Source organism: Danio aesculapii, chromosome 14 (assembly GCF_903798145.1).
Source record: "Danio aesculapii chromosome 14, fDanAes4.1, whole genome shotgun sequence".
Taxonomy (NCBI): Eukaryota; Metazoa; Chordata; class Actinopteri; order Cypriniformes; family Danionidae; genus Danio; species Danio aesculapii.
The window spans coordinates 3,170,308-3,187,939 of NC_079448.1; the positions used below are offsets into that span (position 1 = coordinate 3,170,308).

At 39.1% G+C, this 17,632-nt stretch overlaps 1 protein-coding gene and 2 pseudogenes across 3 annotated transcripts in view; all 3 read right to left on the minus strand.

Annotated features, from left to right (window-relative positions):
* Positions 1 to 17,632, minus strand: part of LOC130240345 (putative protocadherin beta-18) — a 287,342-nt gene that overhangs the window by 178,056 nt on the left and 91,654 nt on the right. The window contains exon 1 of one of the 3 annotated variants that reach the window (XM_056471829.1): positions 14,816 to 17,254. The exons of the other annotated variants lie outside the window; for them this stretch is intronic. Coding sequence (XP_056327804.1) covers positions 14,816 to 17,191 — 2,376 coding nt within the window. The 5' untranslated portion in view covers positions 17,192 to 17,254. Of the gene's footprint in view, positions 1 to 14,815; positions 17,255 to 17,632 lie in introns of those variants that run through there. 3 annotated transcript variants of the gene reach the window in all.
* On the minus strand, positions 243 to 3,293 carry LOC130241143 (protocadherin gamma-A10-like; annotated as a pseudogene).
* Positions 11,101 to 13,536, minus strand: LOC130241146 (protocadherin gamma-A11-like; annotated as a pseudogene).

Below are 17,632 nucleotides of genomic sequence, written 5' to 3' on the forward strand. Positions count from 1 at the left end.
AGCAACATTAAGCATCAGTTCCCATTGAAAGCGTTACAGCATGTCACATAATGTCTTTAATCTAAATATTTGTTACTTGTTATGACATTCTGATGTTTAATACAACATTATTTAAGTGCAGCTAATGCTAGCGAAATACAGTTTACTCTCTATGCAGGTTTCGATGCGCGCTCTATAAATGAAGAAACAACGACTCAGATTCGCCACGTTAACGTCAGTGTTCGCCCTGTACAAAGCAGTGTTTACGTGAACTGTAAAGATAACATTGTTTTGAAATGTAACTATAAGACGGCCACGTTTATATTTATTAGTCTAATGTGTGTAACCCCTCTAAAAATACGGGTTTTCAATTGTTCATGTGATTTAAGTGTTTATAAGATTGCTATTATTTAAACTGATTATTCACAGCTTATTTCTAATTACAGAAACTCCACATTTAAATGTGTACACAATCAGTAAGAGAACATTTCAAACTCTGCCACCTTTTTCGGCAAAACGTAAATAGTTTCAATTCGTCAGACTCAAACCTTCTATCAAAATAGCATGAATGGACCACTAAGCTATTTTCCTTTTCTTTGCATCCAATTATGTCAGAAATACTCAGTACAGTCTAACCCGAACTCAATAATGCCAAGAACACTAGGAAAATGACGACAAAGAGGGGAAAATTTAGGGGAAACGAAACGATTTAGAAAGCAAAGCCTCGTAACTGAAAATTAAAGTCACTACCTTTTGTAGTTACAATACACTTTAAATGTTAAAGTCATCATGTGTTTAAAATTAAAGAACAGAACTTACCAATGTAATCAAATCAAGACACAAACAGCTCCTATTTACTTTACGCAACCAAAACACTAACTGGAAAAACTTGCTTGTAATTCCTACCTGAAAGGATTCAATCATTTCCGCGTCAAGTCCTTCCAGATCATCCACAGAAGACTGAGTCTTTCTCAGAGTCAGGTCAGCAGTCAGCGTGCCATCATTATAAGATCTGACGAACTTGAAGTCACTAGTGCGCGAGCCCGTGGTCAGGTATGCGTCATAATTGTACGCGCTGCGGAGAGTTCCCGCGCCCTCCACCTCTGCGTAATTCGGAGGGAGATACGCGCTGGGAATGGCTACAGCTCCATCAAACAACAGTCTGGGCTTTCTCCTGCGACAAAACCTCACGGCCAGGATGATGATGATGAAGGTCAGGAAGAAAGTGGAGACGGACACCAGCGCGATGATCAAATAAAACGTCAGTTTGGAGCTGCTCTCGTCATGAGACATGTCTTTCAGTTCTGGCACTTCAGCCAAGTTATCTGATACAAGTAAATACAGTGCGCACGTGGCTGAGAGAGAGGGCTGTCCGTTATCTCTGACTGACACAATAAGGTTCTGCTTCATGCTGTCAGATTCAGAAATGTCCCGCTGCGTCCTGATCTCTCCGCTGTGGACACCGATAGTGAAAAGTCCCGGATCAGTCGCTTTAATGATGTGATACGAGAGCCACGCGTTCTGGCCAGAATCTGCGTCCACGGCGATCACCTTGGAGACCAGGGAGCGCGCCTGCGCAGTTTTGGGGACCATCTCGGTCATGAAGGAGTTTCCCTCCGGAGAGGGGTATATATCTGAGGAGAGTTGTCATTCTCATCCGATATGAAGACACTCACGGTCACGTTACTGCTCAGAGGAGGAGACCCGTTGTCTCTGGCTAACACGAGCACTTGGAAACTTTTCATCTGCTCGTAATCAAACGACCTCACGGCATGAATGACCCCGGTGTCTCCGTTAATGGATAAAAAGGAGGACACCGGTGCGCCATTGACATCAGAGGACAACAGAGAATAAACTACAGTGCCATTCTGTCTCCAGTCCGGGTCTGTAGCTGATACTGAACAAATAGAGGAGCCTGCTTTGTTATTTTCTTGCACATGAGCTCTGTAATTCTGCTGCTGAAATACAGGTGGATTATCATTGACGTCAGCTACAGTCAAGTGAATATTCTTAGTGGAAGATAAAGGCGGAGAGCCCTCATCAGTAGCAGTAATTGTAATATTATATTCAGAGAGCAGCTCGCGGTCTAATTCACCTGTGGTCACCAGAGAATAGTAATTTTTGATTGAAGGCACGAGTTTAAATGGGACGTTTTGCTGAATGGAGCAGCGCACCTGTCCGTTATTCTCAGAGTCTCTGTCCTGCACATTAATGATGCCAACCTCTGTACCGGGTAACGCGCTCTCAGGAATTGATAATTTAACAGATTTAGTCGTTATCGTAGGGGCATTATCATTGACATCAGTAACAGATATTAATACGGTGGATCTACCTGCTAACCCCTGACCATCTTTAGCTTGAATGGGAAGTTCAATTGAAGTCTCCTCCTCATAATCTATAACACCTGTCAGCTTAAGCTCACCAGACACTGCATCGAGCAAAAATACATCCAAAAGATTTTCAGACAAATGGCCAAACTCATACGTCACTTCTCCATTTTGTCCCTCGTCAGCATCAGTAGCGCTCACTGTCACCACTACAGTATCTACAGGAGAATTTTCAGGCAGACTGACTTTATAGACGGCCTGACTAAAGACTGGAGCATTATCATTAGCATCCAGGACAGTGACGTGTATGGCTACAGTACCTGATCTCGGTGGAGTCCCGCCGTCTACCGCAGTCAGAATTAAAGTCAGCTCTTTCTGCTGCTCACGGTCCAGCTCTTTATTAAGCTCAAGCTCGCTATATTTTCTTCCGTTTGCACCCGTAAGAATACTTAAAATAAAATGGTCATTATTCTGAAGTGTATATGACTGCACTGAATTCATACCAATATCCGCATCATGCGCCTCATCTAATAAATAACGAGATCCTTTGTCTGCTGACTCTCTTATTTCGAATTTAATTGTATTTTGTTTAAATTGTGGTGAATTGTCATTTATATCCTCAATATTAAGAATGAAACGGTGCAATTCTAAAGGATTTTCCAGCACGAGCTCCTGTTTAACAACGCATGAAGCTTTCTTTCCGCAAATCTCCTCTCTGTCGATTCTCCCCGCTACGGTCAGCTCTCCAGTATTCAGATTAATTTCACAGAATCGTTTTCTGTTACCTTCAGTATCAATTCGAGCATCACGACCAGAAAGACTCTTCACATCCAGTCCGAGATCCTTCGCTATATTTCCAATCACAGATCCGCGTTTCATCTCCTCCGGGAAAGAATAGCTCACGTCTCCATAAGCGGTGTGCGCCATCAGCACGAAGAACAAAAGAGCAAACATCTCAGCAACACTGAACAATTCAGATCCTTTAGATGTTAAGCAGAAATTACATACAGGAATTAAAAAAAGACAACTGTAAAATAAATTCAGAAACATGGAGAGTAGAATCCGACAATGAATCACCGTCGACGATGTTTGGTAAAGAGAGCACCTCAAAGCCCAGTGTGTTTAGAATAAGGGTGGAGAAATTGCCAGATATGGTTTTGCAGGTGAACAGCGACACTGTGAGTTAAAACGAGAAACTGCATGACACACAAATACCTAAATTAATGTTTCAATATGCACAAAACTGGTCACAATCTTGATATATATGAACAAGAACAAGCCTACCACAGAATCAGTTAAAAGTGCGAGCATCCATGCTGTCACAAACTAATGCAATAAATAAAAAAGTGAATTAAGAGCACAATTATACGGCAGTATTTACTTAAAAGTAGGAGATATAACCACAGCATTCATGGTATAAAATGTGGCTACATTACTTTAAGAGCAAAACCTTCAAGACCAAGAGTACATGTCATTTCAGCACCATGGACAGCAACAAATCAAAACTAGCAAGAGTGGAAAAAAGGACAATCTGACTAAAGTTGACACGTTTAAAGGCTTTCATACGCTTTTTTACAGCAATGAGTGGAACACAAATCTATATATAAAAAAGTAAATTAAATACACGAACAAGCAGCAGAATATACCCAGAACAGGAGATCCAGCTACAGCATTTATGAATAATAACCAATAAAGCAAGCTTGATGAAAGTTAGACAACAGAATGACATTCTCTTCCATTAAAAGATCCAGCAAAACACTAAATTCCATTAACTGTTTTGTCTTAGGTAGTGATGAAAAGTAATGAATAACTAATAAACAGTGCTTTGTTAATTCTTAAATTTATCATCCATAATAAATAAATATAAATGAATAATAATAATAATAAAAATAAAAATAATAATAAAAATAAAAATAATAATAATAATAATAATAAAAATAATAATAAAAATAATAATAATAATAATAATGATAATAATAATAATAATAATAATAATAATAAAAATAATAATAATAAAAAATAACAATAATAAATAATAATAATAATAATAAAAATAATAATAATAAAATAATAATAATAATAATAATAATAATAATAATAAAAGTGTAAAATATAGAATAAAATAGATTATATTTATTGTCAGTGGAACATTTGGGAAATCCAACAAAATTAAATGCATTACACATAATACAAAAGATACACAAAATTACACTTCATATATATATATATATACACTGAAAAAAAAATATTCAAAGATGATTCCTTGGATTTACTACATTTTTTTTACGTTGAGTGGTTGTAAACAATTAATTTGGGCTGAATTTAAACAAACAAATTAAGTTGAACAGGTTATTTTTTTCTTCACTTTCGCCAATTAGTGAAGTTTTTTTTCCCACTCCGCTGTCGCCACTGGCTTGCATGGTTCGGGATCTGTAGAGCTGCGCATCGTTGGATTTGCTCTTCAGTGTTTGGACTCTCAGTAGTGATTATTAATCCACACTGAACTGAGCTAAACTGAACTGAACTTAAACACTACAAACTGAACTACACTGTTCCTATTTACTGTGACCTTTTATGTGAAGCTGCTTTGACACAATCTACATTGTAAAAGCGCTAAATAAAGGTGAATTGAATTTAATTTGTTTGTTTAAATTCAACACAAATAAATTGTTTGCAACAGTTTTGCACGCAACACTTTTTTCAGTGTACTTAAAAAATTATGCAAGAAACTTTAAGAATTTGTCACCTAAATATGTGCATATTGCACAGTAAATTTAAATATAAATATATTGAAATATAAATGTATGTATACTGCACAAGAAAGTGGCATGTAATGCACTTTTCCAATATTGCCCATAATGCACATAAAATGACAGAAACTGGACAAGATTTATGCATATTGCACAAAATGTAAAATATTATATGATCAATAAGTCATGCCAGCATATGTTTTCAGTTCATTGTAACTTAATAAACTAAGTTAATTATCTTCTAACTTAATTTTGTAAGTTACGCAAGCTGTTTTAAGCCAGTTTAACATAATATAAGTTCAATGGACTCATACTGTTAATTTGATTCAGCTTGAAATATTAAGGCATCCATTTTTTTACAGTGCATACAATGACAGATATTGCAAGAGATTTACGCATATTTCAATATAATTCTACCAGAGCGTTTCTCTGTATTTAATTCTTGTACTGCACAGAGGTAAAAAAACATTCTATTTGTTCTGGTTTTGACTGCTCTGTACTGTCAGCCTGATGTTAAAAGTTCAAACACAGGGTGACCAGGGTGGAACGCAGCTTTAAGGATGCTATGAGCATTACAGAAGCATAGAGAATTATATAATTAAACCATAAGCAAAATTGAAACGACTTATTTGAGCAATTTACAAATATTATTGAGAAGTAGAACATTACATAGTCTATTCTAAAACATAAAAACACTTACAAAATCTAACACCTATTCTAATTTCATATATAAATCATACAAATAAATAAATAATGAGGCTGTTTATTATAAATATATTTACTTTAACAATAATATTAATGATGATGATGATGATTATTATTATTAAGTAGGATATTGTTTATATATTTTTAATTTTTTTGAAAAGTCTACTTTTACAATTTGACACATGCAAACCACAGCAGAAAGTTCCAACCTGCAGGCCCATGTCATATACAGTACAGGTACTTAATAAATAACCCACTATAAATTAAATGAATGTATGCTGTGTTTTTTGTTTTCACAAGCTTCGGAGACGTAACAAATTCCGCTATTGAATAATAGGTCACCTATAGCTTTCGCCATGAGGCTGTGTTCAAAATAACATCACTGCGAAGGGATCACAATTGTAAACATGAAGATCGCTAAAACTGAACTGTCAAAATAGTTAGAAAGCAAATTACACCTAAGAGAGATGACCTTAAGGCTTTTTTATTTTTAATCATTCCAACTTTGAATATTAGAATGTTCTAACTGAATAGGGCATAGGGGGGATGAGTGGGAATAGAACACAGCCAGGAACTATGTTTCTAACTACAGCTCCAGAGGTATAGTTTCAAGTTTGCAATGCAGTTTGCGAATGTTCGTTGGAGCGATGGATTTTGGAAAACGGAAAATCAACAAACTATGTGTGTAACGACGGAACTTGCGAGCTTAGTTAGCTAACGATGGTTTTGGGAAACGCACCCCAGATGTGTTTTGCTCAATTGGATTGAAATTGTGAAAGAGCGTCTAAATTGCGGAGATCAGGAGGAAGGGAATTCCAAAGCTGAGGAGCAGAGTGGCTGAAGGATCTGCTACCGATGGTGACAAGGCGGACAGAGGGAACAGTGAGGTGAATAGAGGAAGAAGTGTTCGAGAAGGTGTGGCGATATGAACAAGATTAGCAAGGTATGGAGGAGCGAGATTGTGGACGGCTTTAAAAGTGAGAAGAAGTATTTTATAATTAATTCTGAAAAAGAAGAGAAGCCAGTGAAGCTGCTGTAGAATGGGTGTGATGTGACAAAGAGAGTTTTTGTGATAATACGGGCTGCAGCGTTTTGTACCAGTAGTAATTTATGAAGAGTTTTATTAGTGAGGCCAAACAGAAGGGAATTACAGTAGTCTAAACGGGATGTGATTAAACTATGGCAGCTGAATAAGGTATGAGGGAAGGACGTAAACGATTTACATTTCGAAGGTGGAAATAGGCGGACCGGATGACATTATCAACCTTTGTTTTTATTGTATAAATAGCTAGTTAAGCCTTTAAATTGCACTTTTAGCTGAATACTCTCTGGCAAAATAACATATATATAATAATAGTTTAGTTTATTTGTTTACAGGGTCAATGCACATTAATAAACATTACTGTAAAATGCGCCAGAATTAGCCAAGAATGGCTATTTTTCATCTGTAGACCCCTTACAGATTGTAAAAAGTCACACCTAAAATAGAAGCACAGCATAATAACATAGACTATCATCAGGGCTTGACATTAACACCCACCAACCCACCAAATGCAGGTATACTGCAGCGGTGGCGGGTAAGACAGACACTCCCACTAGTCACTTTGGCTGGTTGAAAATAGTTTTCCCGGATAGTAACTCTTAAAAGCAGTGTTCAACAATAAGGATGGTCCAATATGCATGCAACGTTTAGATTAAACTTTATTGTCCGTTCTGCTTGGCACATAAAGGAAAAGTGTCCTTAACACTGGATTTAAGACAACAATTGGATACACACAATAGCAACACTCATCAAGACAACAACATAAGTTAAAAGTTTAAAAACCAAAGTAGCCCAACACAAACTACTGCAGATCATTCTAGACAACCACCACATTCACTTCAAACAGTGATCCGATTTAAAACAACAACTTCCATCAGGATAAATGACTTTTTATTAGCATTTCTTCGTGCTTTTAGAAATCTAATCCTGCATCTTGATGGTAACAATTCAAATGCTGAGTGAAGGGGATGTGTATTATCTTTAAAAATAAGTTCGCTGACGCCACCCTTGCTATTCTGCCAGCCATCTCTGAACGCACCAGCCCTGATAACACTGGTGAGAACCGGGTACTGTGTACTATGGTGTTAGTAACTACTATGAAGCGTGCTACAGTTGGGTTCCATCGACCGTACTAAAATGCTGAGGAGAGAGGGGGGGGTTGTTGAAATCACGAGAGTTTTTCAGGATAAGTAACAAATGGGTGGGTGGTTGGAGATGGCTCTGAAATATGGGAGACTCCCAGGAAAAACAGGAGTGTTGGCAGGTATGCTCATGCATACACTCCGCACTCTGACTACTTCTATAGTATTGATGAGATGTGGTGGGCATTTCACTCTCTCTCGCGCTGAACGCTGTTATCGGTCCAATCAGCGCAGATTAGCTTAACACTAAGGAGGGGTTTGGGAACAAATGAATCGATGAACGATTTATATGGGAGTCGCTGGGATAATTAGGTAAAAATAAATGCATATTAAAAGGCCATGACAGTGTTTTTGTCCTTGCATGCATATTATACTGTTGTTGGAGCTCCTTACAACCTAAACATGATCCTATTTCATGTATGATAGAGGCTCTTTAATATTGAACAATGGTGAAATTTAACTGATTTCTTGTCAAGGGTTTTTAAGGATTGTTTGTATAATGATTTAAGTGGCTTCAAAGTAGTAATGCTAGCTTGGGACCAAGTGGTTAAACAATAAGTGATATGAGAAATGATCATGAAGTGATAACAGATTAGAGCAGCCTCACGTGACATCTGATCACGAATAAATCTACAACTGGCTGAATCTGACCCGGTCACAACCTTTTTTAATCTGTGACTTAAATGATAGTTTTGGATCTAATCAAAACACCAAGGTACTTGTACTCAGATACAACTTGTAATCTTTCCCCTGATACAAACACAATCTGGGGCCTCATGTATCAACGCCAGGTTTCACACTCACGTTTGGATTTACTAACGATGAAATTAACGTGAGAATGTGCGTTGGTCTGCGCCATCTTCATGTCTGGTGTACGTGTATTTCTAGTGTGTGTTTGTTTCATTTCCATTGGCGACTCCTAGAGGATTATGTTAAATTGCTCACTACAAAGTAATCGCACCAACGCATGTGAAAAACATTGCTATTAATTTATATTAATTGATAAAATGGGTTGACACAATATTTATTTTTACCAATTATATGATTTAGAACATATTAAAGCATTTGCAAATGTATACAACCCTTAGTCTATGGTAATGAAAGTGTTGGCCTTATTAGAGGACATTGTCAATGGTTGAATCCGAAAGCTCCAAGGTGGCAGGGTGCGCCATGGGTGGCTTTTTGGTGAGTGATGTATTTAAAGATATTATTCCAGCTAAGTTTTTTTATTTATTTAATTTTTTTATTGAGTGTAGTTATTTACATCATATCAGGAGACCACGATAATCTATTAAAGACGTGGCTGTTAACAACTCACAAACTGACCAAGAGCGCAGATGCAATGATGCCCATTCTCACACACAGCCTGTTGTAGAGCGGGCAATTGGGCAGATGAAATGCCAGTGGCGCTGCCTTGAGAGCAGAGGGGTGCTGCTATCCCGCCCTAACAAAGCATTCCTCTAATACACCGTGTCTCCCACAGACACAAATACTACTCCAGACAGTAAAGTGTTGCCCACAATTGAGGCAACTCTCTCCTCAAAGAGTGTTAGTTCAGCATCCCCTGTTCCCCCGCCTATTCTGTCCACACTTTGATGGTGCACCGCTGTTCTCCTCTTAACCTGCACCTTTACATCGGACCATTTTTTTTTTAATTCACTCACAGTGTGATGTTCAGACTCCACTTCGTTATCCGCGTCAGCTAAACTCTCCCACTCGATTGCAAATTCCACAGTTTTTCTCCGGTCTACCTCCGATAGGAGCACCTCCAATTCACCTTATGTAAAGTTTCTCTTCTTGCTTGCTTTTGCCATTGCTTTTTTGTTTGGTTTTGCCAAAGTGGAGTCATTACCATATTTATAAGGGGGAGGGGTTTTGCACTCGTGCTCAGTTTCACGTTAATTCGGATGGACAAAATATGTGTGATATTCCGTGTCCGCAGTGTTTCACACATCTGAATTTTTTACTGCGTACGCGCATTTACAGCTTTGTCCGTACGCAATGTTTTAGTATTAATTCAACGATGCCATTCTGTGAGTTTGTTTGCAACACACTACTACTGTGAATAAATATAACAGTGCCATCCACATGCATTTGTATATTATTATTATTAGGACAAATGGATGAATGATCATTAAGATATAAAGTAAAAAGTAAAGAGCCCGAAATAGATCCTTGTGAAACACCTGGATATACCTAAAGGGGAAGATTTGTAATTGTGCATATTAACACTGTGCGCGACCAGCCAGGTATGATTCTATCCATTTTAAAGTTAGTGGGAAGATGTTAAAACTTAGTTTGGACACAAGAATTCTATAATTTACAGTATCAAAGGCCTTCCTGAAGACAGTAAGTAAGTAAAATATGATGTTTTGTCTACATGGCAAAGTAAAAATAAAAAGCCATGCAAAATAGTTACAATTACATTTGAAAATGCTAAACACAATCTCTGCATTAAACATCACTTGCAAAATAGTTGAAAATAAAAATAAAAATCAGAGGGATAATAATTGTCTTCATCTATATAATGAAATGTACTTGTATTTTTTTTTGTTAATTAAAATTAGATAAAAAGTACTGCATATGCAACATATCTTGCCCTATAAAATTGACTTTAATAGTGTTATATAAAAACAGACCTGAATGCGTCAAATGAACCTAAGTAGAGGGGAAACATTGCCAGTGAAAGCATGCCTTTAATATCCAGACAAAGAAATTTGGTTTTAAAAGGGAAAAACTGATGTAAGACTAACTTTAAGCACTTGAAGATAGAATGAACACAACAATACAGGCATGGGAATTTGCAAAAGTTCGAAAATGCATTATGCAATAAAAATCCAGACTAAAGCAAAAGTACAGTGACAACATCACCACCAAATGCTGAAACGAACACATTCACTCCAAGCAGATTTACTCATATAATTTCACAGCCAGCAAGTCTGTAAGCAAACTCTGAAATGAGTAACCCAAGAGCGAAACTGAAACACCGATTAGAAAATTATGAAAAAAATTAAAATAAAGTTATTTAGTAATGACGAAAATGGAATAATTGAGCTAAGTCCTTTGTCGGGTAATCAATTTTTAATTCAAAACTACTTTCAATAAGGAAGAACAGAAAATTGATTAATTAAAATAAACACATAATAAACGTAATCCTACCTGAAAAGATCGATCATTTCTGCATCGAGTCCTTCAGATCATCTACAGAGGACTGAGTCTTTCTCAGAGTCAGGTCAGCAGTCAGCGTGCCATCATTATAAGATCTGACGAACTTGAAGTCACTAGTGCGCGAGCCCGTGGTCAGGTATGCGTCATAATTGTAGGCGCTGCGGAGAGTTCCCGCACCCTCCACCTCTGCGTAATTTGGAGGCAGATACGCGCTGGGAATGGCTACAGCTCCATCAAACAAGAGTCTGGGCTTTCTCCTGCGACAAAACCTCACGGCCAGGATGATGATGATGAAGGTCAGGAAGAAAGTGGAGACGGACCACCAGCGCGATGATCAAATAAAACGTCAGTTTGGAGCTGCTCTCGTCATGAGACATGTCTTTCAGTTCTGGCACTTCAGCCAAGTTATCTGATACAAGTAAATACAGTGCGCACGTGGCTGAGAGAGAGGGCTGTCCGTTATCTCTGACTGACACAATAAGGTTCTGCTTCATGCTGTCAGATTCAGAAATGTCCCGCTTCGTCCTGATCTCTCCGCTGTGGACACCGATAGTGAAAAGCCCCGGATCAGTCGCTTTAATGATGTGATACGAGAGCCACGCGTTCTGGCCAGAATCCGCGTCCACGGCGATCACCTTTGAGACCAGGGAGCGCGCCTGCGCAGCTTTGGGTACCATCTCGGTCATGAAGGAGTTTCCCTCTGGAGAGGGGTATAATATCTGAGGAGAGTTGTCATTCTCATCCGATATGAAGACCCTCACGGTCACGTTACTGCTCAGAGGAGGAGACCCGTTGTCTCTGGCTAACACGAGCACTTGGAAACTTTTCATCTGCTCGTAATCAAACGACCTCACGGCATGAATGACCCCGGTGTCTCCGTTAATGGATAAAAAAGGAGGACGCCGGTGCGCCATTGACATCAGAGGACAACAGAGAATAAACTACAGTGCCATTCTGTCTCCAGTCCGGGTCTGTAGTTGATACTGAACAAATAGAGGAGCCTGCTTTGTTATTTTCTTGCACATGAGCTCTGTAATTCTGCTGCTGAAATACAGGTGGATTATCATTGACGTCAGCTACAGTCAAGTGAATATTCTTAGTGGAAGATAAAGGCGGAGAGCCCTCATCAGTAGCAGTAATTGTAATATTATATTCAGAGAGCAGCTCGCGGTCTAATTCACCTGTGGTCACCAGAGAATAGTAATTTTTGATTGAAGGCACGAGTTTAAATGGGACGTTTTGCTGAATGGAGCAGCGCACCTGTCCGTTATTCTCAGAGTCTCTGTCCTGCACATTAATGATGCCAACCTCTGTACCGGGTAACGCGCTCTCGGGAACTGGACTGTTCAGCGATTTAAGAATTACTATTGGTGCGTTATCATTGATGTCAACAATATCTATAAATACGGTGGAATAACTTGATAAGCCCTGACCATCTTTAGCTTGAATGGGAAGCTCAATTGTTCTCTCCTTTTCATAATCAACCGCTCCTGTTAGTTTAATCACACCAGACACTGAATCGATAAAAAATAATTGCATGACTTTTTGAGACAAATGACCAAACTCATATATCACTTCTCCATTTTGTCCCTCGTCAGCATCAGTAGCGCTCACTGTCACCACTACAGTATCTACAGGAGAATTTTCAGGCAGACTGACTTTATAGACGGCCTGACTAAAGACTGGAGCATTATCATTAGCATCCAGCACAGTGACGTGTATGGCTACAGTACCTGATCTCGGTGGAGTCCCGCCGTCTACCGCAGTCAGAATTAAAGTCACCTCTTTCTGCTGCTCACGATCCAGCTCTTTATTCAGCACGAGTTCGCCATATTTTCTTCCATTTGGACGCGTTAATACATTAAGAAGAAAATGCTCGTTATTCTGAAGTGTATATGACTGCACTGAATTCATGCCAATATCCGCATCATGCGCCTCTTCTAATAAATAACGAGATCCTTTGACTGCTGATTCTCGCATTTCGAATTTATTAACAGTTTTTTTGAATTGTGGTGAATTATCATTTATGTCTTCAATATTAAGAATGAAATTATGCAATTCTAATGGATTTTCCAGCACAAGCTCCTGTTTAATAACACATGTAGCTTTATTTTCGCAAATCTCCTCCCTGTCGATTCTTTCCGCCACGGTCAGCTCTCCCGTATTTAGATTAATGTCACAGTATTGTATTCTGTTGCTGTCAGTATCAACGCGAGCCTTACGTGATGATAGTCTTTTCACCTCTAGTCCGAGATCCTTCGCTATATTCCCAATCACAGATCCGCGTTTCATCTCCTCCGGGAAAGAATAGCTCACGTCTCCATAAGCGGTGTGCGCCATCAGCACGAAGAACAAAAGACGAATCATCTCAGCAGCGTCAGCGACCGTTTGCAATGATTCAGAAATCTATCAGGCTGAATTCTAAAAAAAGTCAAACACTTATTATGTAAAAGAAAAGAGATGTAGAACGAATATAAAAGGATTACACTGAATGGCTGGTATATTGTTCCACCACAGTCGATGACGTTCTAGAACTGGAGCTTCAAGCTCTGTATATGACATCACAAGAAGGGTGGAGAGATGTGAACATGTGGTTGTACAGGCGAACAGCGACACTTTGAGTTGAAATTAGAAACTGCATGGGATTTATAACTATGAGTGGAGAATGTCACAATAACACACTAAGAAGCGGTGCTGTAGCCAACATTTATGAAATTTATACTTATTTTATAATGTAAATAAGGAACACACCTAAATCTAGAAGCAACACTGTCTGTAAAGAGAGACAATTAGCAATATATTGTAATCAAAAGAAAAACAACCTCATTTAAGGAAAGAATGCTACAACATGCAGAAGCAAAACATCCAAACACCAAGAGTAAAAGCTATTGCAGCACCATGGACAGCTACCGGGAAAACCTGAGCCATTCCGTTTGAATTAGTTAGCAGATGCTTTATACTAAACGATTCACAACAAAGGAATAAAACTGCAATGCTTCAAAGATGCAAGACTTAGAGACAGATTAAAAAATAAAGATGCAAAAACTGTGTGCATGCTCCTGCACTTTGGTAATTTGATTTCTAATCACGAAAAGACTGTCGTTGCCAGTGAGGTTAAAACTATGTTTAAAAACAAATCACTCAACAAAATATTATGGACACTTAATAAATTAATACAAGCAATAGGCTATAAATCAAAATAAATTTACTGTGTGAAATATACCAACACAGATATAGGCTTAATAATATTGATGAAAAAAAATCAGTCCACAACATTACTTTGGATAAAGTAATAAAATAAGCTTAACTAACACATAGAGCAAAAATAAATAAATAAAAATAATAATTTGGCACGTAACTTTGGACAATTCTGACTTGTTAAACACACACATTTAAAAGCTCTAAATTCGAAAGAGCGCATGGTGTCTAGAGAAATAGTGAAAATAATCAATGAACCAAAAAAAAAAGACAGAAAGTGAATTAAAGTTGCCCATAACAAATGCACTTGCATGACCAAAAAAGTGACCACTTTACAAAATTATTGCTATGACTTTAGATTATCCTTGACAAAATTGTTTGTGACTTAACAACGCACGTAATAGAGAACCTGTACCATGCCATGAAAATTAAGAGAGAGCAAGTAAACAAAAAAATAATAAAAGATTCCAATCTACCAAACTCTTTTTAAAGAAGTTACCTTACCTGAAATGATTCATTAAGTTCAGCATCGAGTCCTTCCAGATCATCTACAGAAGACTGAGTCTTTCTCAGAGTCAGGTCAGCAGTCAGCGTGCCATCATTATAAGATCTGACAAACTTGAAGTCACTAGTGCGCGAGCCCGTGGTCAGGTATGCGTCATAATTGTAGGCGCTGCGGAGAGTTCCCGCGCCCTCCACCTCCGCGTAATTTGGAGGGAGATACGCGCTGGGAATGGCTACAGCTCCATCAAACAACAGTCTGGGCTTTCTCCTGCGACAAAACCTCACGGCCAGGATGATGATGATGAAGGTCAGGAAGAAAGTGGAGACGGACACCAGCGCGATGATCAAATAAAACGTCAATTTGGAGCTGCTCTCGTCATGAGACATGTCTTTCAGTTCTGGCACTTCAGCCAAGTTATCTGATACAAGTAAATACAGTGCGCACGTGGCTGAGAGAGAGGGCTGTCCGTTATCTCTGACTGACACAATAAGGTTCTGCTTCATGCTGTCAGATTCAGAAATGTCCCGCTGCGTCCTGATCTCTCCGCTGTGGACACCGATAGTGAAAAGTCCCGGATCAGTCGCTTTAATGATGTGATACGAGAGCCACGCGTTCTGGCCAGAATCCGCGTCCACGGCGATCACCTTGGAGACCAGGGAGCGCGCTTGCGCGGCTTTGGGGACCATCTCGGTCATGAAAGAGTTTCCCTCTGGAGAGGGGTATAATATCTGAGGAGAGTTGTCATTCTCATCCGATATGAAGACACTCACGGTCACGTTACTGCTCAGAGGAGGAGACCCGTTGTCTCTGGCTAACACGAGCACTTGGAAACTTTTCATCTGCTCGTAATCAAACGACCTCACGGCATGAATGACCCCGGTGTCTCCGTTAATGGATAAAAAGGAGGACACCGGTGCGCCATTGACATCAGAGGACAACAGAGAATAAACTACAGTGCCATTCTGCCTCCAGTCCGGGTCTGTAGCTGATACTGAACAAATAGAGGAGCCTGCTTTGTTATTTTCTTGCACATGAGCTCTGTAATTCTGCTGCTGAAATACAGGTGGATTATCATTGACGTCAGCTACAGTCAAGTGAATATTCTTAGTGGAAGATAAAGGCGGAGAGCCCTCATCAGTAGCAGTAATTGTAATATTATATTCAGAGAGCAGCTCGCGGTCTAATTCACCTGTGGTCACCAGAGAATAGTAATTTTTGATTGAAGGCACGAGTTTAAATGGGACGTTTTGCTGAATGGAGCAGCGCACCTGTCCGTTATTCTCAGAGTCTCTGTCCTGCACATTAATGATGCCAACCTCGGTACCGGGTAACGCGCTCTCGGGAATAGGACTGCGCAAAGATTTCAGACGTACGTCAGGAGCATTGTCATTAACATCTCCAAGATTTATTACAACTTTAGCATCACTAGATAAACCAAATACATCTTTGCCTTCTACGCGTAGCTCATAAACTGATTCGTCCTCGAAATCAAGTGCACCAGCAACGCGAATATCACCGGAATCTGGATCCAACGAGAACATCCTTTTAGCTTTGTCAGAGATACGACTAAATGCATAGGTCACTTCTCCATTTTGTCCCTCGTCAGCATCAGTAGCGCTCACTGTCACCACTACAGTATCTACAGGAGAATTTTCAGGCAGACTGACTTTATAGACGGCCTGACTAAAGACTGGAGCATTATCATTAGCATCCAGCACAGTGACGTGTATGGCTACAGTACCTGATCTCGGTGGAGTCCCGCCGTCTACCGCAGTCAGAATTAAAGTCAGCTCTTTCTGCTGCTCACGGTCCAGCTTTTTCTCTATCAGTAATTCTAAATTCTTTTCCCCGTGCACATCTGAATTTATAGCCAACTGAAAATTATCATTCCTCTGTAAACTGTATTTCTGCACTGCATTCTGTCCTATATCAGCGTCATGAGCAGCATTCAGACGATAACGAGAACCTCTTTCAGCAGATTCCCTAATTTCGAATGTAATCAAATCATTTGAGAAAACAGGCGAGTTGTCGTTAATATCCTGAATTTGCAGTGAAACACGGTGCAGCTCTAATGGATCCTCCAGCATGAACTCAAATTTTAAAACACATGAAGCCCTGTCGCCACAAATCTCCTCCCTGTCGATTCTCTCCGCTACGGTCAGCTCTCCAGTATTCAGATTAACGTCACAGTATCGTTTTCTATTACCTTCAGTATCAATGCGAGCCTTACGCAATGAAAGTCTTTTCACATCCAGTCCGAGATCCTTCGCTATATTTCCAATCACAGATCCGCGTTTCATCTCCTCCGGGAAAGAATAGCTCACGTCTCCATAAGCGGTGTGCGCCATCAGCACGAAGAACAAAAGAACAAACATCTCAGCAGCAATGCTGAACGGTTGAAATTACCAATATATTAAATACACTAAATTGTCAGTAGACACGTAAAAAAATACAGATAAAAATATAAATCCAGAGAAGTAGATAGAAAGCAGTGACCGTCGTCGTTTTTCTATAACCAGACAAGCTCAAAGCCATGACATCACACACAGGGTGGAGAGATAATATAATCTATGCAAGTCCTTATAACATGCTTTTGCAGGTGAACAGCGACGCTGTGAGTTAAAATAAGAAAGTGCACAACATCTGTTTCTTAAAAATACTAAATTCTTGATCAAGGAAATTAGTTTATTATAGCAAAACAAGGACAACCAGCAGTATTCATTTAAAAATGGTGGATAAATAAGATAAAATATTTTAAAACCATAGCATAAAGACTAATTTATTATGAAAACCCAAAGTAAACAGTACAAATCAGC